Here is a 26,847-nt window from a genome sequence, read left to right on the forward strand (position 1 = left end):
AAAATGAAATATTTTTCTCGAACCATGATATATCAGGTGTAGTAAAAAGAAATCCATTATTTTTGCATGAAATTGAAGGCTTTAATTACCATAGTTAGAATGATCCGATTTAGGTCAAATATGCGCCGTTTGGTTCGATAACTTGTTGCCATTTTGAAGGTAATTTCATTATGCCTCTCTCATAGAAGCCCTCGTCCCTATTGGCAAAAAATTAAGACAGTCGATTTTCACAAGCCTCTCTTGAAGCGAATTTTTCACCAGCAAAATTGTTTGCCATGGACAGGAACAGATGGTAATCACTTGATGCCAGGTCCGGACTATAAGGTGGATGCATAAAAACCTCCCAACCAAGCTCCCGGAGCTTCTGGCGAGTCACTATCGATGTGTGTGGCCTGGCGTTGTCCTGATGGAACACAATTCCTCTCCTATTGGCCAAAGCTGGCCGCTTCTTGGCGATTGCTTCCTTCAGACGGTCCAATTGTTGACAGTACAGTTCCGAGTTAAGAGTTTTGCCGTAGGGGAGCAGCTCATAGTAGATAATTCCCTGCCAATCCCACCAAACACAGCAAAACCTTCCTGGCCGTCAATCCTGGCTTGGCCACTGTTTCCGCCGGCTCACCGCGATTCGACCACGACCGTTTTCGCTTGACGTTGTCATAAGTGATCCACTTTTCATCACCAGTGACCAACCGCTTCAGAAATGGGTCGATTTTGTTGCACACACACACACACACACACACACACACACACACACACACACACACACACACACACACACACACACACACACACGCACGCACACACGCGCGCGCACACACGCATACGCATGCGCGCACACACGCACACAAGAGGTGTAAATCCGATCGTGCAACCTCCACGCGATACACCTTGGGTAACGCTAATACCGACGGTACTGTAACTTTGAAGCTTCATAACTCGGGATGTACTTAACAAAAAAATACTTTGTTGTAGTGTTTTGGAAAGCTCTTGAAATACGTTATAAGAATATGCCAAAAAAAGTAGGGCGTTCTATTTGAAAAGTTCAAGGTGACTTTGCCCTGACCTTGTTGATGCTAGCCAAGGTCAAACTGATAAGATCAGTAAATAGATCATTTTAAACCTTACAACTTTTGCCTGAAACATTTTTTCCAAAAACTGATTATTTTCGAGATATTTTATCGTTCGAAGACTTTTTGAAAACCCTGTATGTACTGTTTAACATTGTTTAATGTATAATTGTGTCTATGTACACAGTGTCGGAAAATTACATTCTACTTATGAAATTTCTTTTGTTAATTATTTTTTAATAAACAATGAGCGAAAATTTTTGATTGATATTCAGGAAAGTGTCCTTGATAAAATATGTCAAAGTCAAGGTCATTGTCGGGAGTAAGTAAGGGTAAATCTTTATCGTAATAAATACTTATGTATTTAACAAGGAATGTATTAAGAAAAGTTTTAAACACACACATAGAGAGAAAACAATATGTACTTACAAACTTGCGCTCACAAATGATACGTCGTGAAACGATGGATACTTACTGCGACACTAGCTTGTACTACTGCTTATACAGGGTCATCGAAAAGTATCGGACCCCCTTAATATCTTCAGTTAGAATGCATTTTGGAGAAAATGTCCAATAGCAAAGTTGTATGGTTTCAATCGGGGAGTAAGATGATGACCTTGACCATGTCCTTCAAGGTCATTTCAAGGTCAACCTTATTTTTTTTAATGAAACCCCCAACATTTTATTGCATATTTTTATAGCTTATCTCGAGAGCTTTCCAAAACACTATAATAAAACATTTTTCATTAAGTACTTTTTGAGTTATAAAGGTTTGAAGTTAACAATTTATTAAGTGGTGTGTGATTCCGGCCAGTTAAGGCAAGAGTGGTGTATGATTCCGACCAGTTAAGGCAAGAGTGGTGTGTGATTCCGGCCAGTTAATGCAAGAGTGGTGTGTGATTCCGACCAGTTAAGGCGAATTTCATTTCAATTGGTCAGCTTGGGCAAAATATTCAATTGTACCAAATAATTCACAACAAATGTTCAAATTGTTGCCCTTCAACAGCCTGGCAATGTGCTAATCTATTATGAACAGCTGAAACCGCATTCCGGAACGTTTCCGGCGGTCTTAGTTCTATCTCTCGAGTTATTCTCCCTCTTAAATCATCTAAATCTTGAGGCTTGGTGGCATAAACTTTACTTTTCAAGTAACCCCACAAAAAAAAGTCAAGTGGGGTCAAGTCCGGAGACCGAGGTGGCCACTCAATATGACCCCTTCGGCCCCTATCCACCTGTCCTGAAAGACCTCATTCAAATATTGACGGACAATGACACCATAATGAGGTGGAGCTCCATCCTGTTAGAAATAAATTTCATCCATATTTCCACCAGCTATGTCTCGAATAGCTGGAACAATTTGTTTGCGAAGCATGACTGTGTATACTTGTGCTGTCAAATTGCCTTCAATAAAGAAAGGGTCAACTGGTCTATCATTAAGAATACCAGCCCATACGTTAACTTTTTGTGGATATTGGGTATGATATTGGGTCTCTTTTCCAGTGAGGATTAACGTCACTCCAGTATCTACAGTTGTGTCTATTTACATTTCCAGTCAGTTCAAATGTTGCCCCATCAGAGAAAACAATATTATTAAGAAATAGAGGATCGTCGACAATCATCTCCATCATAAGATCACAAAATTCGATGCGTCTATCAAAATCGTCTTCGGACAACTCCTGGACCAAATGGAATTTGTATGGATGCCATTTATTCAATTTCAGAATTTTACTGACAGATGTATGACCGATTTCGTGTTCTTGTGCAACGCGATTGATGGAAATGTGGGGACTTTCAACGAAAGACTGTAAAACATCTAATGCCTTATCATTATTTGTTGCTGTTTTACGTCTACCAGATCTTGGGCGGCTTTTAACGCTACCAATGTCCTCGAAACGTTGAATAGTACGGATTACAGTACTTTTGGAGATCCTATTATTTTCATTTCGAAAATTTTCATTAAATAATCGCGTTACTGTTTTATATCCTCTTTGTTGATCTCCCCATCTTCGCATCATTAACAGTGTTATTCGATCTCTTTCAGAAAGCTCCGCCATTCTTAATTAGAGCAAAGAAGAATTAATCAGGTAAGTGATAGGAAATTGATCTAAATAATTAAGTAGAGAAAAATACTAATTATTAAGTGTTGGTCCAACTATCGATTTGTTTATTTCAACCAGCACTAGCAAAAAGTTCGTTGAGCAACTGAAAATCTAATAGATCAATTAATAATATTTACGAAAAAATTCTGGGCTATTGGAAACAAAATGAAGATGTTTGAGACAATCAATTGAAGCGCTATGGCTTCTTTTGTTACAAAAACAATTTTTGGGGCTATTCGTTTTCGTCCACGAGGTGACTGCTGCTCGCTAAGAAGAAGACAGCACTGCATCAAAGATTCAAATCAGTGATTCACATTGTTTGCTCAAGAGCTTGTATTACTATTAGTGCCTGCAAGAGTGAGACAATAAAGATCGGCCCCGCCAACGCTTTCGGGCAGATTCCCGCTAACGCCTTCGGACATCACGCATTCGAGCAGCTTCTCGCGATCACCTTCGGGCAGTTTTCTGCCATACCCTACTAGCATAACCGCTTGAAGCCGTACAACTTTGCTATTGGACATTTTCTCCAAAATGCATTCTAACTGAAGATATTAGGGGGGTCCGATACTTTTCGGTGACCCTGTATATGAAATGTATCTGTACATGTTACGCTTACTCATGATTTGCGTCGCACAAAGTGGCTGCTTTCCAGCACTTTAAAAAGCTCACATAACTATAATGTCTACGACACTTGATATTCATCTATTATTAGAACTATGACAAAATCGAAAGTAAACAGGATGGAAAGAAGATATGACAATAATACGACGGCACAACATTTTCACGATTGTATATGTGTATGTGTATATGTGGTGCGTGTGCGTGAAAATAATTACGTTATCAATATCATATTAGATATAATTATGCAATCACGTATGATTTCATGAATGCGGCGTTTTTCACGTATCATAGATTCGATGGAAACGCCGCGTTAATAAACATGATTGATTTGGCAATTCATATATCACTTCCGTCGTAATACTTACGTCAATCACCACAAAAATAGACACACAGACTTATCAAACATAAAATCTAACTTTCATAGAGCGTATACGTATATCTTTTTATAAAGACAAAGCATAGAAATATTGTTGTGTATAAATCTATGATTGTTATTAATAACGTTATTATATATTGAAATGTTTTATGATTACATATTCTCCGTATCGGCATTAATCGCCTATTATTCGAAAGAAATTCGAAGAGGACATGTTGCGTATATTATCGAGTGAGGTAAGCGCTATGTATAGCGTGTTACGGGTACACACGGACATTTCCATCTATTTTTCGAAAAGTCCGTATCTCGAAAAGTAACATTATTATATATGGTTGGATTCGGAATTCAATGCTCCTTAATTTTTGTTCTTACAAAATTTTTAAAATTTGCGAAAATAATGAGTGGAGAGGGGAGTGGGGAGGGTAAATTTGATGTTTTGAAAAATTTGAATTGACAGGTGCAAAGAGCATCAAATACTGTAAAACTCTTACATTTACTATGTTTTCATATCTCTCATATTTTAGAAGATATTTGATAAAAACGAAAAAATCCGTTTTTTTTTCAAGGGATGATTTCAACCCCTAAACATCGAGATAAGCACATATAAAAAAATATGTGTCTAATATTTTTTGATCCTCTACAACATATCCAATGCCCATTTAAATCGATGTCCCCGACCGTTCCCTTGTTAGTGACAGTGATTCATTTTGTGACAATATCACATTTGTCCTTGACAAATTAATTAATATAAGTTTATATTTTAAGAAAAGTGATTATTTCTCTACAAGTTTTATATATCGTTCGCAATAACTTTAATAACTAATAAAATTAAATCATATTGAATTCTAGAATATTATAAATGCTGGTAATTTAAATAGTTATTCGTCGACATTTTAGAAATTGATGGTTATTGCCAAATGTTTTTTTATTAAACAGAAGGGAGAGGGAGTAAAAGGGGGAGGGAAGTGTGAAAGTGGAGAAGTGGAAAATAATTTATAATTCTTAAATATCTCGCAATGTAACTTCAAAAATAATGAACAAACTTCATTTTCTTAAACATTTGTGTTGAACTGTTCTCAAATGTTTCGCTGAAATGATTAATACTATATAAATACAGTTCGTCTCAGTATCTCAATAATCATAACATTGTTTTATGAAAGCTATGTTTATATTTAATTTTATTTCCAACGCATTTCAAAATAAACGTGTACGCTTATGTTTCCGTTGTCCTATTTTGCTGAAATAAACGTTTTCAAGCAGAAGTTGTAATGTCATGATTTACAACACTAAAGTCAATGATATGAATAACGCCCATAAGTTTATGGCTTATAAACGTTTAAAGTAAACAATTTTAGAAAACACAAAATAGGAATGATCTATTTTGTTTACTTATTATTTTACATATTTTATGCTTTATAGTTCTTTTTGTATTTTGCAGTATGAACTTCTTAAAGATCACAAGGCTTTGAACACTGTTCGGGAACTGCTAGTCATGATACGTATCTGGGGATTACTTCGCCCATTATGTCTTCCAGTATTTCTACGCAGTGCAGACAGTCTAGATGGTCTTGCCTTGCTATTCCGCTTATTGTCAAAATTAGTGCAACCTGCTGGAGATACACAACAGCAACAGCAAGTGGATGATGGTTTAATTGGTATGTTTGTAATATTTTAGTTTTTTATAGTTTTTTTTAACATTAACTGTTATGTATAAAATGATCAATACACGTAACAACATGCTTATATCTGTTTGTGTGTGTCCATAAATAAAATTCATTAAACTAAAAAAAACTTTATAATTTTGCAAATAAGTACAATAACTATTGGAATCTTAATTAAAGAAAATCAGTAAATGATGTGAGAAACATGTGTAATGTGGTGAAACAAACTTTGTACAGAAGTCTGAAAGATATCTTGGATTTATTGTCTCTTAGCAATAATGAATATAAGGGAACTATCCAAGATAAAGCGTACAATTTTGGATGTTGTCATTTATTGTTTGCAACTATTAACTCGCTTTTTGCAGCCAGATGATATTTATTGTTAGAAGGTAGTTAGTATGCTGAAAATATCTTTTTTAACTGCTCTACACAGCACGCCTTTTTACGTCATGCGTACTTATTTTTCAATTTTTTAGAATTAATATCTCTATAATTATTGCAGTTCTAAAATGATGAAAAGATTATTTATTCAATTTAATAAGTTCTATCTCTATCTATATACAATTTGCTATTATACATATATATTATACCTATTATACATGGTATAATTGTAGCGCGCCAAACACATAAAATTATCTATCAAAAAGATTATGTTCATGATATACAGATGACACAACCAACTTCTGATTAATGTCGAAGCATTATTTCACTTTATGTTACGAACTCTCTGTTACGAACTTACTGTTACGAACATTTGTAGTGTCATGAAAACTTGTACACACATTTCTTGATCGCTTAACGCTTTCGTTAATTTTCTCGAACTCTTCAAGTACGAATATCATAAATATTACTTTAATGATTTAAAATTGATATTGTTAAACACCTATTAAAAGAATTCTTTATATTTTAAAGAGCCATGATAATTATTGAGATATTAATTAAAGATAATTAGCGAGAAAATAAAAATAATAAGGTAAGACATGCTCTTTTGACAAACTTATCTGATGTCTGAATTCGTTGGCAATTTGGTAAAAGACTGCCTAAATAAAGTCTATGTAAAGATTTTGTCATATCTGATCACTCATTTTCGCAAGTTTTCTTTAACCCTTTGAAGCACAGCGGCACTCTAGAGTGCCACCTTTTTTGTTTCATTTTATTTTATCGTTTTTCAGGTATAAAATATTCGATTTTCTTGCTGTATTTTGGGTTTTGATTCGAGTATTATGTTATTAGGTGTATGAATTAATTCGATCCATCTGGCGGTCAATTGCTGTATTATGTAATTTTCTAACCTCTAATGTCTGCAAAAGGCTTTATTTTTTAGTTTTGATATCTGGCGATAATATTTAGTTGATAAACGGTTGGGTTTGTAACAATAAAACATCGTGTTTATCTGATTCGAAAATGTCGAAATTTGAGCCAAAAAAGCATTTCCGGGAAGTTCTCATTTTCTGTTTTCATTTGAAGAAAACAGCCGCTGAAGCTTATCGAATCCTCGTAGAAGCTTATGGTGAAAGTGCTTCCCACCGATAAATCATGCAGAGAATGGTTTCGACCTTTCAAAAGTGATGATTTCAGTGTCGATGACAAACCTCGTCCAAGTCAGCCGAAGAAGTTCGAGGACGAGAAATTGCAGGCGCTAATCGATGAAGATTCGTGTCAATCGCAACATGAGCTCGCGCAATTGTTGAATGTTGATCGATCAACAATTTCTGTACGTTTGGCAGCCATGGGAAAGATTTACAAAGACAGAAGATGGGTGCCATACGAACTGAAAGAAAGAGACATCGAGAGGCGAAAAGCCATGTCTGAAATCTTGCTTGCCAGGCAAAAAAGAAAAGGTTTTTTGCATGTATTGTGACTGGAGACGAAAAGTGGATATATTTCGATAATCTCAAATGAAGAAAATTCATTAGCGATCCAGGAAAACCATCCACATCGATACGAAAGCGGAATATTCACGGCAAGAAAGTAATACTTTGTATAAAGTGGGACCAGAAAGATGTAGTGTATCATGAACTATTAAAACTGAGGCAAACCATCACTGCCGAACTTTACCAACAACAATTGATCCGTCTAAACAACGCATTGAAGAATAAGCGGCCGGAATATGCAAAGAGACACAACAAAGTGATCTTCCAGTACAATAACGCTCGGTCACATGTTGGAAAGATTGTAAAGGTCACCTTGGAAGCACTTGGCTGGGACCATTTACCTCACCCGTCATATTCACCAGACATTGCTGCATCCGATTATCACTTATTCAGATCGATGGCACACGGGCTTTCAGACCAGCACTTCAACAATTATGAAGAAATAGAGAAATGGCTCAATGAATGGATCACTTCGAAGGACGAGTCGTTTTTCCGTCACAGAATGCAACAACTGCCAGACAGATGGAAAGAAATAATAGCAAGCAATGGCAAATACTTTGATTAGTGTACTTTTTCATGTTTTTCCATACTAAAGTCTTTTTTTTTTTTTGGAATAAAACGGACCGAATTAATTCACACACCTAATGTTAAATATGTTGTAATGTGTAATTCTCATAAATCGTTTATATAAATATTTAAATGCAAAAAACAGTGTCTTTTGTACAAAAAACTCGTGTCAGAGAGAACAATTATAGCTATATGGGTGACAATTGATTGATGGAGTTTTCGAGATCGCCCATTACTGGAGTCAGAATTTCGAAATTCAAAATGGCGGATCCAATATGGTGGACAGAAATGTTCAAAATCCTTCGATTTCGATAGAAATAGATACATGAAGGTTTTTTGGGTCGCCTATTACGAATTTGTTATCAGATTGCCGAAATTCAAAATGATGGATACAATATGGCGGACAGAAATGTTCAAAATCCTTCGATTTCGATAGAAATAGGTACATGGAGGTTTTTTGGATCACTGATCACGAATTTGTTATCAGATTTCCGAAATTAAAATCCATAGTATCATATCAAAGTTAACCATTTGAAGTCGCTATATTGGCTCTGCCATTAAAAATTTTTTAATTTCGACTCTGTATTTGTCATCTATGATCAAAAAACATATATATATTGAGTTTGATACATATCCATAATATCATATCGAAGTTAGCCATTTGGAGTCGCCATATTGAATCCGCCATTTTGAATTTTTAAATTTTGACTCCGGATTCATAATCAGCGACCCAGAAAACCTCTATATACATAATCAGTTTCTGATGCGACTTCTGTTTCCGGCGACGAAGGATTATGTGCTGGGTGTGACAGGGCAGAAAGTGAGCGAGGATTTCGGAGGGAAACAGTGAGGGTGGAGGAGTGAAGAAGGGCGAAGGGTGTGGTGGAGGAGGAGTTGGGACAGGGGAGAATAAGTATAGGGAAGGGGAAGGTGGAGGAAAAATAATATAGGGCTAAAGAAATGAGTGGGTAGATGAGGTTAGGAAACAGAGAGAGGTGAGCGAATGAAAGAGGTGGTGCGGACTGGTGACGGAAAGGGGAATTAAGAGAAAGAAGCGGGGAATTTGAAGAAAAGGAAGATAAAGGCTGAGGGGGGAGGAAGGGTGAGAGGATGGAGGAGGAAAGAAGGAGGAGGGGGAAGGAACAGAGGGGGAAGGGTAGGATGGAAAAAAGGAGGGGAAGACCGACAAATACGGAAAGGTTAAGAAGGGACAGTACAAGTAGCATGGGAAGTATAGGAAACTACGAGGGTTGTCCCAAAAGTAATGCACAGCACGCTCTAGCGGGCGTTGTAGGCAACGTAGACAGCTGATCGAAGCGTCAGTGTGTAGACTGAAGTCTCAAGAGCACGTTGGTATCATATGGTAATAGGATTCGTTTAAAGGGAAAATGCCAAAAATTCGGAAAGACAACGAGAACAGTCCGTCGGGTCGGATTTCAGCAACAGAGCAACGTGCGTATATTCGCATCGAAACAGTGCGCGGTAAAAAAGTGCCCGAAATTCATGCCGCGTTAAAAAAAAGCGTGTGGAAGGTTTATTGTGAATCGTAGCACAGTACAGAGGTGGCACACGAAGTTTCGTGAAGGTCGAACAAGCATCGAAGACGATCCGCGCGCGGGGCGGCCGTCTACTGTAACAGCTGACAACACAAACGCTTCAATCATTGCAACGTTGCTCGACGAAGACCGGGAATTTTCTTCAGAATGTCTTGCGCCCAAAAATCCGTAAACTGCGTCCAGGAATGTTGCAAAGTGATGTGTTGATTTTGCACGATAATGCACGCCCGCACATCGGTGCACCGGTCATCGAACTTCTCGAAAAATACGGCTGGGAACGGCTCCGCCACTCAGCTTATAGTCCTGATCTGAACCCACCTGACTTCGATCTCTTTCCTAAGATGAAGGAACCCCTTCGGAGGGTGTGTTTTCCGACGCTGGAAGTGCTCCGAAGAGAAGTGACCCGACAAATTCGGATGCTCAATAAGAACGGGATGCTGAACGGAATTCAAGCACTTCCGCGCCGCTGGCAAGCGTGCATTGATAAAGGAGGAGATTATATTGAAGGCCTGTAATCACTTGTATCTTCTTCAATTAGATAGGGGAGAAAGGAGTGGAGGAGGTATGGCGGAAGTTGGAGCTAGAGGTGGAAATGAGAGAAGTAAAGAGGATAGAGAAGGAGGAGAAAAAAGGGGAAGGGGTGGTACTAGTAAAATTAGGAAGTGTAGAAGAAAGTGATGGAGGCAAAGAAGAAACTGAAAGGAAGAAGGGAAAGGATAGAAGATAATTTAACAGCAGAAGAGAGGAAGACAAAATGGAGGATAGAAAGAGAGGCAGAAGTAGAGTGAAGTAAGGGTAAGAATGTACAGGTAGGGTATATGAGGATGTGGGTGAATGGGAGAATGCAGAGATGGGATGAAATAAGAGAGAAGTGGTGGGAAAGGGAGGGAAACTAGGAGGGGGTGAGACGGAGGGGGGAGAAGGAGAGAGGAAGTGGGAAAAGTATATAAGGTGGCTTTTTGGAACGTGGCGGGGCTGGGAAATAAGGATGGGGATTTTTGGGAGGAATTAGGAGGATGGGATATGATGATACTGTGTGAGACATGGATAGATGGGAAGGGATAAAAAGGAGGTTGTCGAAGGGGTACAGGTGGGAATGCCAGGAAGCGAGGAGAAGAAATAGGAAGGGAAGAGCGATGGGGAGAATGGTGGTAGGAGTGAGAGAGGGAATAGAGATGAGGAGAGAGGAAGAGGAGGAGATGGAAGGAATAATAGTTAGAAAGGTGAGGCTGGGGAGGGAATGGTAGAGAGTAGTGGGGGTATATGTAAATGGAGATATAGCAGAAAAGATGGAGAGGATGAAGAAATGGATGAAGGAGGGAGAGGGGGAAGGAAAGATGGTAATAGGAGGAGATTGGAACGTGAGAACAGGGAGGGAGGGAGGGGAAGAAGAGAAGGGAGGAGAAGAAGGGAGTAGGAATTCGAAGGATAGAAAAGTATATAAGAAGGGAAGAAGGCTATGCGAATTTTTGGGAGAGAGAGGATGGTGGATTCTAAATGGAAATGTAAGCGGGGATGAGGAAGGGGAATGGATATATGTAGGAGGAAGGGGGATGTCAGTGATAAATTATGTGATTGGGAACATAGAGACGGTGGAAGGGGTAAAGAGTATGGAAGTGGGAGAGAGAGTGGAATCGGACCATCAGCCGGTAGTGGTATGGATAGGGGGGGCGAGTGGAAAAGGGAAGAGGGGGAGGGGAGGAAAAAGTAGATGAACAAGGAAGGAGGTAGAAGGGTTTGGAGAAAAATTCAGGAGAAAAAGGGGAAGGGAAGAGAGAGTACAGGAGGAATGGAGGAATTTAGAGGGAGAGATAAAGCAGACGATGAGAGGACTGGGTAGAGGAAAAGAGAATGATAAGGGGGGAGGATGGTGGGATGGAGAATGTAGGGAGGCGAAAAGGAGAATGAGGGGGGAGATGAGGGAATGGAGAAGAAAGGGGGGAGAGGGAGAGAGATAAGGAAGAGAGACCAAGGTACAAGAGGATATGTGAGGAGAAGAAGAGGGAACAAAGAGAGAGATGGGAAAAGGAGGTAGGGGAGATTAGGACAGAACAGCAGGTATGGAAGGTGATAAATAGGGAAAGGAGGAAGAGGAGGAGGGGAGTGAATGAGGAGATTAAAATGAAAGAATGGGAGGAGTACTTCAGGAGAATACTGGCAGAAGCGGAGTGAAATAAATAGAGTAGGGGAGGAGGATGGGGAAGAAAGACTGGAGCAAGAGGAGGTAGGGAGGGTGATAAAGAGATTAAAAGATGGGAAAGCGGTAGGAGGAGACGGAATTCCAAGTGAGGTGTGGAAGTACAGGGGGCAGGAGGTACAAAGATGGTTGGGGGAGATATGTGAAAGGGTGTGGGAGGCGGAGAGGTGGCCGGAGGAATGGAGTGACGCAATCGTAGTGCCGATAGTGAAGAAAGGGGAAGGAAAAAGGGTGGAGGAATACAGAGGGGTGACGTTGACGCAAACAGCGTACAAAGTGTACACGGCGGTGCTAGCGGAGAGAATGAGAGAGGAAATGGAAAGGAAAAGGATTTTACTAGAGAGTCAGGCGGGATTCAGAAAGGGAAGAGGGACGATAGATAATGTGTATACATTAAACTATCTAATAAATAGGCAGATGGAAAAGAGAGAAAAAAGAATGATAATACTGTTTGTGAATCTTAGGGCAGCATTTGATGCAGTGGATAGGGGGATATTAGGAAGAGCAATGAGGGAAAGGGGAGTGAGGGAAGAGCTGATAAGATGTGAGGAGGTGTTAGGGGAGACAAGGAGTAGAGTGAGAGTAGGGGGAGGAAGGGGGAGAAATTTTGGACAGGGAGGGGGTGAGGCAAGGATGCCCGTTAAGCCCGATATTATTCACACTATTAATTGCGGATATAGATGAGGAATAGAGGAAGGGAGGTTGGGGGGGGGGTAAGGCTGGGGAAAGAGAAAGTATACAAGTTGACATATGCGGATGATCTGGCAGTATTGGCAGAGGATGAGGGGGGATGAAGGGAATGATGGGGAAACTGGAGGGATACTTAGAAAAAAAGGGACTGGAAATAAATATAGAGAAAACGAAAATAATGAGGTGTAGGAAACGTGGTGGAAAATGGAAGAAAGTGGATTAGAGACGGAAGGGGAAGAGGATAGAGGAAGTAAAGGAATATAAATATTTAGGACACGTGATGAGGAGGAACAGGGGGCAAGAGGAACAGATCAAGGATAGGGTAAAGAAACGAGCGAAGGTAATGAGACAAGTATGGGAGATAGGAAAGAGGAAGTTTGGAAAGAACTGGGGTAGAAGGGTATGGTTGTTCGACAAATTGGTGTGTGTGGTCGGTGATAAATTACGGGGTAGAGATATGGGGATGGAAAGAGAGGAGAAGAATAGAGGAGCTACAGGAAAGATATTTAAGATGGATATTGGGGATAGAGAGGTGGACCCCAGGGATATAATAAGAGAGGAGATGCAGAGGGAATTAATGAGAAGAATTAATGAGAAGCAGAGCGGGAATGAGAGCATGGGGATATGAGAAGAGACTGGAGGAAGGGAAGGGAGGAGAGATAGCAAGAAGGTGCTGGATGGCGATGAGGAACAGAGCAAGGAGAGGAAAGGAACTGGGGAAATGGGAAGAAGAAAGGAGAAGATTTTTTGAGGAAAGGGGATGGAAAATAGAAGAAGTGGAGGAGCTAAGGAAGGGAGGAGGGGAGATAAAGTAAGAGGAAATAAGGATGAGAGAAAGGAGAAGATAGGAGGAGGAAAGATGGAAAAAAATAAGAGAATCAAGATATAATGACGGATATGGAAGGGTGAAGGGAAGGGGGGTACCAGAATATTTGAAAAGGGGGTGGGGAGAGAAAAGATGGAGGAGGATAGCGAGATTCAGGATGGGATGTGAGTTAAGAGGAGGAAGGTATTGGGAGGAGGAGGAAAAGAGGAGATGCAGGATGTGTGGGAGAAGGGAAGAAACATGGAAGCATATATGGGAGGAGTGCACAGGATGGGGGGAAGAAGGGGATGGCAGGAGATGGAGAGGGAGGTGCTAGGAGAGGAGGGAAAAGGGGAGAAATGGATGAAGGAAGTGGAAAAGTGGTGAGGAGGAGAGGAGGGAGGAGGAGGGGAAAGGAAGGAGGAGGGAGGTGGAGATGGAGGGAGATAGAAGGAGCATCGGAAACGGAGGTCATGGGATGAGAAGAAAGGAGTGGAGAGTGAGAGAGGGGGAGAGAATGGAGAAGAGTGATATGTGTGTGAGGAGCTCCTCCCTCTCTCGAGTGATTAGTATATAAGAGATAAGAAAGCGAGAGGAAATGTAAAAGTTAGGATAAGAATTGTAACCCCAAGGGGAGGCAATAAAGATTACTTACTTATTTACTTACTTACTTACATAATCAGTTTCTTTTATTGTTGCATAGAAAAATTCGTGCTTCAAAGGGTTAATTAATATTTTAAATAACCCTTACGGAAAAAACATTCAAATATTGAATATCTATATTCAATTATTCGAATTTACTCTTAAATGTGAATGTATACAAATTTGAGTGTATATACCCACATTTGAGAATAAATTCGTATAATTGAGTATAGATACTCAATATTTGAGTGTTTTTTTGTAAAGGAATTATCGTGGCTGTTTATAAAATGATAAATTTCTGTTGAACTTCCCAATTTGTGTGATGATTTCTATTGACACTAAACGAATGTATACGTTGCATCAGGCATCTTATATGGATGTCCCATTTTTAAAAAATGCACCTCGATAATTCTTCAACGAAGATGCATTTTCAGCAAAAATGTTTCGAATAAAAGTTGCAGGAGTCACTAGGGGCCATCGATTGGCGACCTTGAAGTCGATTTTCAAGGTCAGGTCAAGGTCAACTAAACTTTTTTAAATGGAAAGCGCCATTTTTTATTATATCATCTTTTTCCACCAATTAATTTGAACTTTTTTCTGAAACATTTTTTTATTTACCTGTTATTTTTAAACATATTTACCATATTATAGTAAATATGTTATGTTAAATATATATACCATATTATGGCAAATATGTTATGTTAAACATATTTACCATAATGTTTCGAAATATTTAAGAAAAACTTGATAACTTTTCCAATACTTAATTTACAATATCTTGCTAACTATTTATCAGAAGAAAAAATGATACTAGACATTTTTACTCTATTTGGTCTCAAGAACATATTGTTACAATAGTTCCCTAACTGTTGTTAACTTATCGACTTTTGGTAATTTCAAAATCATCAAATTAACAAAAGACAGGGTGCTATTGTAACAATATATTCTTGAGACCAAGTAGGGTAAAAAAGTCTAATAGCATTTTTTCTTCTGACAAATAGTTCGCAAGATATCGTAAGTTAAATATCAAAAAATAGTTCAGAGTTTTTCTTAGGTATTTCAAAAATTAGCTAAAAAAATGTTTCAAACAAAAGTTGTTCAAATTAATTGATAGAAAAAAATGACATAATAAAAAATGGCGCTTTCCATTTTAAAAAATGAGGAATTGTCGAGTACGTTTTTTAAAATGGGATACCCTGTACATGTGTATAACTATTTATTATTTATTATTGAAATATTAAATTTAGATTCATTTCGATTTATTTTCAATACTGTAATCATAAAAAAATTGTAATGCTAAGAATTATTCTCGAAAATGAATGATAATTCATATATGTTTTATAAATATACTAACAAAGAAATTTAAAATAATGGAGACAACAGTGTTCCTCTCAGATTTTAACGAGCTTGTAATATGTTGAAATCTAGAAAATAAAAAACTTTTTTATAAGTGCTTCTACGCAAGTTTGAGAGGTGAAATATCTTTTTGAATTAACCCATTAACGCCCAAAAGTCCTAAAATATTAGCCTTATTTTGCAACTGTATTTTATTATTTGTTGTAGAGAAACATTATATAAGGTTGGAATAGCATTTCCTTATGTTTTCGAATTCTAGATTCCGGCATCAGAATTCGTTTAGATTCACAAAAAAATCCAATATGGCGGAATTTTTGGAAAAAAAGTGAAAAATCGACAATTTTATTTTTATAAGCTTGATTTCGTAACAAAAACGTTACTTTGATATAGATACAAGTGTCACATCTTGCCTAAAAAATGTTGAACTTTCAAGGTATGCATTAGTGAAAATGTGAATTTAAGATGGCTGCCTCAAAATGATGGTTTGAGCGAAAAAAACTTAAAAAATAATGTATTTTTAGAATAACTTTGCGAAATCCTAGTATTTAGCATCAATTTAGTATCTAGGATACTGATTTTAGGATATTTGCTGACAACTGATTCATATTACAGAATTTCAAAATGGCGGATCCAAAATGGCGACTAAAAGCGATTAAAAATCTGGAAATGTTCACGAATAATCGTGAAAATTTCCAGATTTTCATGAATTTTCTTCTATTATTTTCATATTCATGAATTATTTTTGGGACGTACACACGAATATATACAGGGTGGGTAATTATAAACTTACAAACTTTATAAAAAGCGTAAGAAACATCGAGATAAGTACAACGGACGAGAAAAAATAAAAATTGACTACGTAAAGTTTTGAGAAAAATTGTTAAATAAATGAACGAATAAACGCTCAATGGGCATGCGTTGTGGGCATCGCAGGCATGCTACGCCGCACGGCTTGGACCGGATTAGCAGGCAAAAACAGCGAACCGGCGCGCGCCGTTATTGCCTGTCAATCCGGTCCAAGCTATGTGGAGTAGCAGGACCGTGATGTCCGACCACTGCACATTTATTCCTTCATTTATTTAATAATTTTTCTCAAAACTTTATGTAGTCGATTCCAATTTTTTCCCGTCCGTTGTGTGTACTTATCTCTCGATGTTTTTTATGTTTTTTATAAAGTTTGTAAGTTTATAATTACTCACCTTGTATGTGTGCGTGTGTACGTCTCGAGAATAATTCATGAATATGAAAATAATAAAAGAAAATTCATGAAAATCTGGAAATTTTCACGATTATTCGTACCTTTTAGTTGCCATTTTGGATCCGCCATTTTGAAATTCTCTAATATGAATTAGTTGTCAGCAAATATCCTAAAATCAGTACCTGGATACTAAATTGATGCTAAATACTAGGATTTTGCAAAGTTATTCTAAAAATACATTATTTTTTAAGTTTTTTCGCTCAAACCACCATTTTGAGGCAGCCATCTTAAATTCATATTTTCACCAATGCATACCTTGAAAGTTCAATATTTTTTAGACAAGATGTGACACTTGTATCTGTATCAAAGTAACGTTTTTGATACGAAATCAAGCTTATAAAAAATAAAATTGTCGATTTTTCATGACTTTTTTCCAAAAATTCCACCATATTGGATTTTATTGTGAATCTAAACGAATTCTAATGCCGGAATCTTGTAGAACGACCCCGAAAACATAAAGAAATGCTATTCCAACCTTATATAATATGTTTCTCTACAGTAAATAATAAAATATAGTTGCAAAGTAAAGCTAATATTTTAGGACTTTTGGGCGTTAATAAGTTAAAACAGTTTTTTTCTGAATAAATAGTCCGAATGATGAGAAACAGGAGAAAATATAATGATTGAAAGTTTTATGATTTTAAATATACTTTATAACAGTGTTTAAAATTGCTTGAGAAATGTATTTTTCAACAACTTATTTCAACATTTTCGTTGAGCATGTTACAATTTTTTACGACGATATAAAATTTTATTTTATGCCGAATTCAAATATATATTAGATTGGTGCAAAAACAATTGCGATTTTCATTTTAAATTTGGCGCCGTTTTTTCTATTGGGTGTGGGAATAAGTTTTAATCGTTTCCCCATAGATGGCATTAATAGTATCGCTTGCATCTTTTCTAACCTTTCGATACATGGATTTAAAAGGTGTATATGTAAGCTCTTAAACGCAGTATAAGGTTTTTGTTTGGAGTGCAAACAGCAAGTATTCATATCGCATCGAAAATGTTGGAATTTGTTCCAAAAAAGCAGCATTTGCGGGAAGTTCTTCTCCACTACTATCTTTTGAAGAAAAGTGCTGCGGAAACGTGCCGTTTGCTTGTGGATATTTACGGCGACCATGCTCCATCGGAGCCAACTTGCAGATATTGGTTCCAACGCTTCAAAAGTGGTGATTTCGATGTCAACGACAAAGAACGCGATGGTGCCCCAAAAAAGTTCCAAAATGAGGAACTTGAGAAATTGCTTGATATTGATCCATGTCAGACACTTGAAGAATTGTCTGCAGCATTGGATGTTGATCGACCCACCGTTGGAAAACGCCTACATGCGCTGGGAATGGTTCAGAAGGCAGGAAATTGGGTACCACACGAGTTGAAGGAAAGGGACATTGAAAGGCGCTTGGTCACGTACGAAATGTTGCTTCAACGACAAGAAAGAAAGAGTTTTTTGCATCGGATCATCACTGGCGATGAAAAATGGATTCATTACGACAATCCTAAACGTAAACTGGCATGGGTGAAGCCAGGTGAACCAGGTCCATCAACGCCAAAGCGCAATATTCACGGGTCAAAGATCATGCTCTGTATCTGGTGGGATATGCGGGGTGTAGTCTACTACGAGCTGCTGAAACCGTCCGAAACTATCAATTCCCAACGTTTACCGACTTCAACTAATGCGTTTGAAACAAGCTATTCAAGAAAAACGGCCGAAATGGTGCGATAGACACGAGAAGCTGATTTTGCAGCACGACAACGCTAGGCCACATGTTGGTCAACCCGTCCGGACATACCTAGAAGGGATGAAATGGGAGGCCCTACCTCACCCGCCGTATTCACCAGACATTGCCCCTTCAGACTATCATTTGTTCCGGTCGATGCAGTCGGCACTTACTGGAGAGCGCTTCACCTCATATGACAGCATACAAAAATAGGTCGAACACCCATACAGCACAGCACCGTTGCAGCAACATTGCAGCAACGTTGTTTTGCAAGATTGCAACATTGCAGAAACGATGCGAAATGTTGCTGCAATCTTGCAGCAAAGGTAAAATGTCCGCTTGCAGCAATATTGCAATGAAATATTACAGTATAACATTGCATTATTGCAGTATTGCATTGCAGTGTAACATTGCAGCAACATTTGTAATATAATGTGTATGCAATAATGCTTTATATACAGGGTGGTTGATTATAAGTTGCCAACCCGAAATGTGAAGGTAGATTGGGTTAAGATAAACATAAAAGTCCCATACCGTTTTGCGATAATTATTCGCAATAATTATCGAGTTATTAATGACAGAAATCTGAGGAACGGGAGCGCGCCGACATAGATGATTGGAGAAGTGTTGCACCTACTCAGGCCACAACGCAGCCCACTCGACCCAGCAACTGTTGGCGGCGTGCGGCGAGACGTAGGTCCGGCGAGATAAAACAACGAATAGCAGCGCATTGTCTTTCCCCTCGCCGCGCACCGGCAACAGTTTCTAGATCAACTGGGCCGCGCTACGGCCTAAGCAGCTGCAACGCTTCTCCAATTATCTATGTCGACGCGCTTCCATTCCTCAGATTTCTGTCATTAATAACTCGATAATTATTGCGAATCTCGCAAAACCGTATGGGACTTTTATGTTTATCTTAACCAAATCTACCTTCACATTTCGGATTGACAACTTATAATCAACCACCTTGTAGATGCTCCGCGACAAGCTGTATGCGTAGGGACTGAGCGATAACGCGTCTCGCGCTGACTGTCACGATGGCGTCTTGGCGCTTTGACGCTGCGCGACGATCAGCGCGAGCGGCGTTATCGCTTAGCCCCTACGCACACAGTTTGCCGCGGAGCGTCTATAGGCCGCGATGGGTGTGGAAAACGCCAAACTTTACGCGGTTATTACTAAAAAGCTATTACGATTTTCACATTATGGTACAGGACTTTTTTGTTCCTCTTACTTTGCTCTATGTCCCTACGGAACCCGTGTCCCAAAGTTCTGAGACACCCTGTATACATACAGGGTGTTAGAAGAGTCTGGAAACGGTCAAATACCTCGAAAACGAAACATTTCTGAGAAAAATGTTTTGAACTAAAGTTGTAGAGTTTTAAAAGTTCTATTGAGTGATCATATCCATTTGACCTTGAGTGGAGGGGTCAATGCGAACTCAAGGCCAACATGATTTTTTTTTAAATAGAACACCTTATTTTTATCACATAGTGTTAAAGATGACAGTGAGACGTAACCAAAATACTACTTGATGACCTATTTTTGTTGAGAATTGTCTGAGTTATGAGCTTTAGAATTTACGGTGCCGCTAGCATTAGTAAAGGGTGTTTCAAAATTTACGCAAGATTTAAATTTTGCGCCATTTGTGCGGTAAAGTGTTGCCAACGAAAAAAAGACAGCGTGACAGCTGACAGTTTAGGGTTTTTAAACTGACCATGCACAGCGAAGAGAGTTCGTTGAATGGATTATGGAACAACAACAAGAGGATGCTGATTTTTCGAATAAAATCATCTTCAGCGAAAAGGCTCATTTTCATCTTGATGGTTTGGTTAATCGACAAAATTGTCGCATTTGGGGTTCAGAAAATCCACGAGTGATTGTTGAGAAATAAATGCATCCACAACGTGTCACTGTTTGGTGCGGATTTTGGCGGCTGGAGGCATCATCGGACTATTCTTCTTCGAAAATGCGGCTGGTCAGGCAATAACAGTTAATGGTGCTCGCTATCGCGACATGATAAACCAGTTTTTTGTGTCTAAATTGCAAGATATGGATGTGGACGACATGTGATTTCAACAAGACAGTGCCACATACCATACAGCCCGAGAAACAATTCAATTACTGCATGAGTCATTTCCTGGTCGTGTAATTTCCCGTTTTGGTGATCAGATTTGGCCGCCCAGATCATGCGATTTAACGCCGTTGGACTTTTTTCTTTAGGATTTTTTGAAGTCTAAGGTTTATGCCAACAAACTCACGACCACCCACGTCTTGAAGGAGGAAATTGAGCGCTATATATCAACGAAATTCAGCCACATTTATGCAAAACGGTCATGGAAAATTTCAGCAAAAGAGTGCATATGTGCCAGCAAAGTCGTAGAGGCCATTTATCCGATATGCTATTCCATACATAACCCTATACTACATAACTACATACATACCAGGTCTATAAATATGAAACCGGAATTTGCCCATAGATGGCCCTAGCTGTCAATGCTGTTACCGTCAAACCGCATCATTGGTGCCATTTCTATTTGTTGACATCTGACAAAGATTTTCAACTCACAACAATACAAGTTTCATACAACAGCATAGTTTGTAATAGCGTTGAAAATGTCGAATGTTGTGCCTGGAAGCTACGATTTGCGGACAGCGTTGATTTTCTGTTACTATTTGAAGAAAGCTGCTGCAGAATCGCATCGAATGCTTGTCGAAGCTTACGGTGAGCATATTCTTGGTAAATCACAGTGCTTTGAGTGGTTTAAAAAATTCAAACGTGGCGATTTTGACGTGAGAAACGAAAAACGTGGAAGACTACCGAAAAAGTTTGAACAGCGAATTGCAAGCATCGTTGGGTGAGGATGACGCTCAAACGCAACAACAATTCGCGGATCAATTAAATGTGACACGAGAAGCCGTCTCCATACGTTTGAAAGCCATGGGAAAGATCCAAAAGAAAATGGGGAAAATGGGTTCTACATGAACTGAATGAAAGACAGCAGGAAAACCGAAAAACCACTTGCGAAATGCTACTCGCCAGATACAAAAGAAAGTCATTTCTCCGTCGAATTGTGACTGGCGATGAAAAGTGGATATATTTTGAGAATCCTAAGCGTCAGTCATGGTCAAATCAAAAAGATCATGGGTAACTCCAGGTGAACCATCGACATCGACTGCAAGGCCAAATCGCTATAGACGAAAGACAATGCTCTGTGTTTAGTGGGATCAGAAGGGTGTGATCTATTATGAGCTACTAAAACCTGGCGAAACCGTTCATACTGAACGCTACCGACAACAAATAATCGATTTGAATCAAGCTTTGCGTGAAAAACAACCAGAATATCAAAAAAGGCAACACAAAGTGATTTTGCTTCATGATAATGCACCATCACACACAGCAAAACTGGTCAAGGAAATGATTGAGGCGTTTAGTTAGAAAATACTTTCGCATGCGGCTTGCTCACCAGACTTGCCTCCGTCCGATTACTACTTATTTGCATCGATGGGACACGCACTTGCTGAGCAGCGCTTCACTTCTTACGAAAATGTACGAAAATGTCTCGATAACTGGTTTGCCTCAAAAGAGCAACAGTTTTTTTTGGCGTAGCATCCACAAATTGTCAGACAGGTGGGAAAAATGTATAGCTTGCGATGGGCAATACTTCGAACAAAATTTTTTTTTTTCATTTTCATACAATAAACGTGTATTTTCTATGCAAAAATTCCGGTTTCATATTTACATATCTGGTAAACCTATACTGTATACTTTATGAATCAATAAAAAATTTACAATTTTTAATTATAAACCTGTGTTTTCTATCAAAATTATTTCTTGCGTGAATTTTGGGACACCCTGTATCACCCAGGATGTACCGCGTGGAGGTTACATGGTCGGGCTTTACACCCCTGTATGTGCGCGCGCATGTGTATGTGTGTGTGTGTGTGTGTGTGTGTGCGTGTGCGTGTGTGCGTGTGTGCGTGTGCGCGCGCGCGCGCGCGCGCGCGCGTGTGTGTGTGTGTGTGTGTGTGTGTGTGTGTGTGTGTGTGTGTGAGCGCGCGCGCATGTATATGTAGACGAATTTTTACTGAATTAAGTGTTCAAATTGTCTTCCGTCTGCTGCTTGACAATGACCTAATCGTAGATGAAATTCATTTAAAACGTTACGTCTCATTTCTGGTGAGATAAGATTTACTTGTAGTATGCGTTCCCTAAGGTCTGCCAAGTTAGCAGGTTTCGTTGCGTATACATTGTTTTTAACATATCCCCATAAAAAGTAGTCCAATGGAGGAAGATCTGGTGATCTAGAGGGCCACTCTATTTCTCCATGTCTTCCTATCCATCGGTTTGGAACAGTATCAGTTAAAAATTGGCGCACTATTACTGCATAGTGTGGCGGTGCATCATCTTGTTGAAACTAAATAATTTGTATATTTTCATCAAATAAATTGTCAATAGCCGGAATTATTTGATTTCGCAATAAATCTAGATAAGTGTTTGCATTTAAATTTCCTTCGATAAACAAGGGCCCGATAATACTACGTTCGCAAAAACCTGCCCATACGTTCAGTTTTTGGGGATACTGTGTGTGGAGATCACGCATCCAGTGAGGGTTCTCGTCACTCCAATAGCGGCAATTCTGACGATTTACTGTTCCATTTAATTCGAAAGAAGCTTCATTGGAAAATATGATATTATCAAGAAAAGTATTATCATTACCGCATTAACACATCATTTCATGGTAAATCTCATTTCTTCTATCGAAATCACATTCCGCTAGCTTCTGAATAAATTTTATTTTGAAAGGATGCCAAAGGATTTTTCTTTCATTATAATTTTATCAATGGAAAATATACTAACTTCAGTCGCCTGTGCTACTTTCCTTATCGAAGAATTAGGATTTTCTACAAATGATTGCATTACATCCAAACTTTTATCGAAATGTGTCGCTGATTTTGGTCTACCACGTCGCGGGATGTGCTCCGCGGGTGTTAATTTTCCAAGTTTTCGTGTACACCATGCCATTTGTTGGTGAGAAAAAAATATCTCAGAGCTATCTGAGTATATTCTTCCACAAACCGATCATGCATCAGCATTTCGCCTCCTAGAAAGGTTAGAAATAAGGATTGAGGTGAATTTTCAAGGATTTTGTACACAATGCCATTTGTTGGTAGGGAGAAAATATTTCAAAGCTATTAAAATGTATTCTTCGAGAAACCGATATTCCTTCAGCAAGTTGCTTTCTAAGAGGGTTGAAAATAAAGGTTGGCGAGGATTTGTACAGATTTTTGTGCCCTTAATGCGATTCGTTGGAATGAACAGAATATTTCTGAGCTTTATGAAAAGATTTCAAAAGGAGCTGATGTTTCTCCAGCATTTTACCCTCTGAGAAGAAGGAAATTAGGGGTTGGAGGTGACTACTAGTTGGTTTTGTGCACTCGATGCCAATCGTTGGAGAGAACAAAATATTACCGGAGCTTGAACGGGGGATTTCCCTTGAAGTTGATGTTCCTTCAGATTGTACCCCTCTAAAAAATGTGAAATCAGAGATTAGGATAGTTTGTTTTGGTTTTCGTGAATCGTAGACTTTATCTGAAGAGACATTATGCTTGAAATAATAAAATTTGAGACTTGGAGCGTAAGAGTAGAGAATAGACCTATTGAAAATCCATTTTCAATATAAAAAATGGGATTTTCGCTCTCTTTCTCTTCAAGAATTATTTTAGTTGAAAGAAATCATAGAAAATTTTTCGTTCATTTCGAATTTTCCAAAGAAAATTGTGTACCGTGAGTAGCATTAGAAAATCGTTTGATTAATAATAATATTTTGTCCTCCAATGATTGGCATTGAGTGCATAAAACCAACCAGTAATCACCCCCAACCCCTAATTTCCTTCTCAGAGGGTAAAATGCTGGAGAAACATCGGCTCCTTTTGAAATCTTTTCATAAAGCCCAGAAATATTCTGTTCATTCCAACGAATCGCATTAAGGGCACAGAAATCTGTACAAATCCTCGCCAACCCTTATTTTCAACCCTCTTAGAAAGCAACTTGCTGAAGGAATATCGGTTTCTCGAAGAATACATTTTAATAGCTTTGAAATATTTTCTCCCTACCAACAAATGGCATTGTGTACGAAATCCTTGAAAATTCACCTCAATCCTTATTTCTAACCCTTCTAGGAGGCGAAATGCTGATGCATGATCGGTTTGTGGAAGAATATACTCAGATAGCTCTGAGATATTTTTTCTCACCAACGAATGGCATTGTGTGCACTGTTGTGGGATCGTTAAACGAGACAGTAGTGGCGGTAAAGGTTTTAATAAAAATTTAGTTTTATTTAAGAAAGGAGTCTTATTGACTTAACCCTCTTGCTAGCGCGCTACAGATGTACTCTTAAAAATAGATACACGTCCGGTTCGGTCGGCCGGTGGTTAAGCTCTGAACGTTCCTTTGGCAGCCGGTTTATTTAGGCTCGTCGCCGAAGGAATCTGCAAATTTTGTAGAAACATCGCGTCACTTGCGACCTTTGTCCATGCAGACAGTGTATTATTTGCCTGTCACCTTTTTTGGAGATTTTGGAATTTCCGCTGTGTGGCGTGATGCTTAGTTTACAACACGTGCGGCGCAGGCGGATGTGCTTCGCATGGCACTTTCACCAATACAATTAATATATATTAATTATAGGTAATTCGTCATGCTCATTTAGGGCATGACAATACGAAAACTTGGAAAATTAACACCCAACCCCTATTTTTAACCCTTAAAAGAGGTTAAATGAAAAATCCAATTATTAATTTGGAAAGATCACCCTCAAAAACTTTCAGAAATATCTATTTTACTCCATGAATTTTACCCGATATGAAAGATATAATCAAGTAATAATAAATTTCCTATTAATTTTTCCGATTTCAAGCCGCCATATTGAAACCGTTATATTGGTTTTCTGAAAAGGCCACGGTTTAAATGAAAGTACACATCCATAGCTTCAAAATGATATATATATGACATATATATATATACAGGGTGGACCATTTTAACCTTTAATGGAGAATAACCCGACCGGTGAGCGAAATAATGAAAAAAGTTTCATACAAAAGTTGTTGGACAAGGAGGGGGACGTATGACTATATCCTTGAATTTGACCTTGACTTTGACCTTAGGGGTTATTTGAAGGTCAAATAACATTTTTTAAATGGAATTGCCTATTTTCGACCCCGGATTTGGAAAGAGCGGGAAATTTTAGAATAGGATATGGTATGATCGATAAGATCAAATGTCATGTTTTGAGGTCATTTCAAAGTCAAAAGGAACTTGTACGTGTATTCATGCGAAAATCGTATCTATATACGGGGATTTCTAAATTATCTTCTACACTTAGCATTACCCAGAGACAACGACATGGACGTGGTAGAATTCTACCTCTTTCGGGGTGCTTGTTTAGAGTGAGTCCCCTTGCCTCTCACTATGCATACTTTGCTATTGTTAATCTAGCTATTCAAAAGGTTTTCGAAAGTTGCACCGTTAGCATTTATGCAATAATTGAGCCTTCTTTGGAAATGGGCCACTGTGCTGAGCAAGACATTTCGTGGAATCGCTTCACAAGCTCGTCTTATGCGATTTTCCATATCTTCTCTTGTTGTTGGTTCTTCTTTGAAAACAACTTCTTTCAAATAGCCCCAGAGATAAAAATCGAGTGACGTCAAATTAGGAGAACGAGGAGGCCATGCAATCGGACCCTCTCGACCAATCCATCGGTTCGGGTACCTTTCATCTAAAAACCTCCTGACTATACGTGCAAAGTGCGGTAGTGCACCATCCTGTTGGAAGAACATCCTTCGCCTGGTTTCCAAGTCTACGTTCTCCAACAAATGAGGCAATTGGTCTGTGAGCAAATCGAGGTACGTATTTGCATTCACAGTACGTTCGAAAAAGAATGGACCGACCAAGTATCCATTAACAATCAACACCGTTGGAGCCTCAATGTCTGGTGCGGGATTGTTAATACTTGGTCGGTCCATTCTTTTTCGAACGTACTGTGAATGCAAATACGTACCTCGATTTGCTCACAGACCAATTGCCTCATTTGTTGGAGAACGTAGACTTGGAAACCAGGCGAAGGATGTTCTTCCAACAGGATGGTGCACTACCGCACTTTGCACGTATAGTCAGGAGGTTTTTAGATGAAAGGTACCCGAACCGATGGATTGGTCGAGAGGGTCCGATTGCATGGCCTCCTCGTTCTCCTAATTTGACGTCACTCGATTTTTATCTCTGGGGCTATTTGAAAGAAGTTGTTTTCAAAGAAGAACCCACAACAAGAGAAGATATGGAAAATCGCATAAGACGAGCTTGT

General features: G+C 38.8%; 1 protein-coding gene across 5 annotated transcripts in view; it reads left to right on the top strand.

The window, feature by feature from the left end:
* MED16 (mediator complex subunit 16) overlaps positions 1-26,847 on the top strand; it is a 100,403-nt gene that overhangs the window by 62,575 nt on the left and 10,981 nt on the right. For all 5 annotated transcript variants that reach the window (XM_025306804.1, XM_025306803.1, XM_025306802.1 and 2 more), the window contains one exon: positions 5,602-5,818. In XM_025306804.1, coding sequence (XP_025162589.1) covers positions 5,602-5,818 — 217 coding nt within the window. The remainder of the gene's footprint in view (positions 1-5,601; positions 5,819-26,847) is intronic.

This window comes from Harpegnathos saltator, unplaced genomic scaffold (assembly GCF_003227715.2).
Source record: "Harpegnathos saltator strain DR-91 unplaced genomic scaffold, Hsal_v8.6 scaffold8, whole genome shotgun sequence".
Classification (NCBI taxonomy): domain Eukaryota; kingdom Metazoa; phylum Arthropoda; class Insecta; order Hymenoptera; family Formicidae; genus Harpegnathos; species Harpegnathos saltator.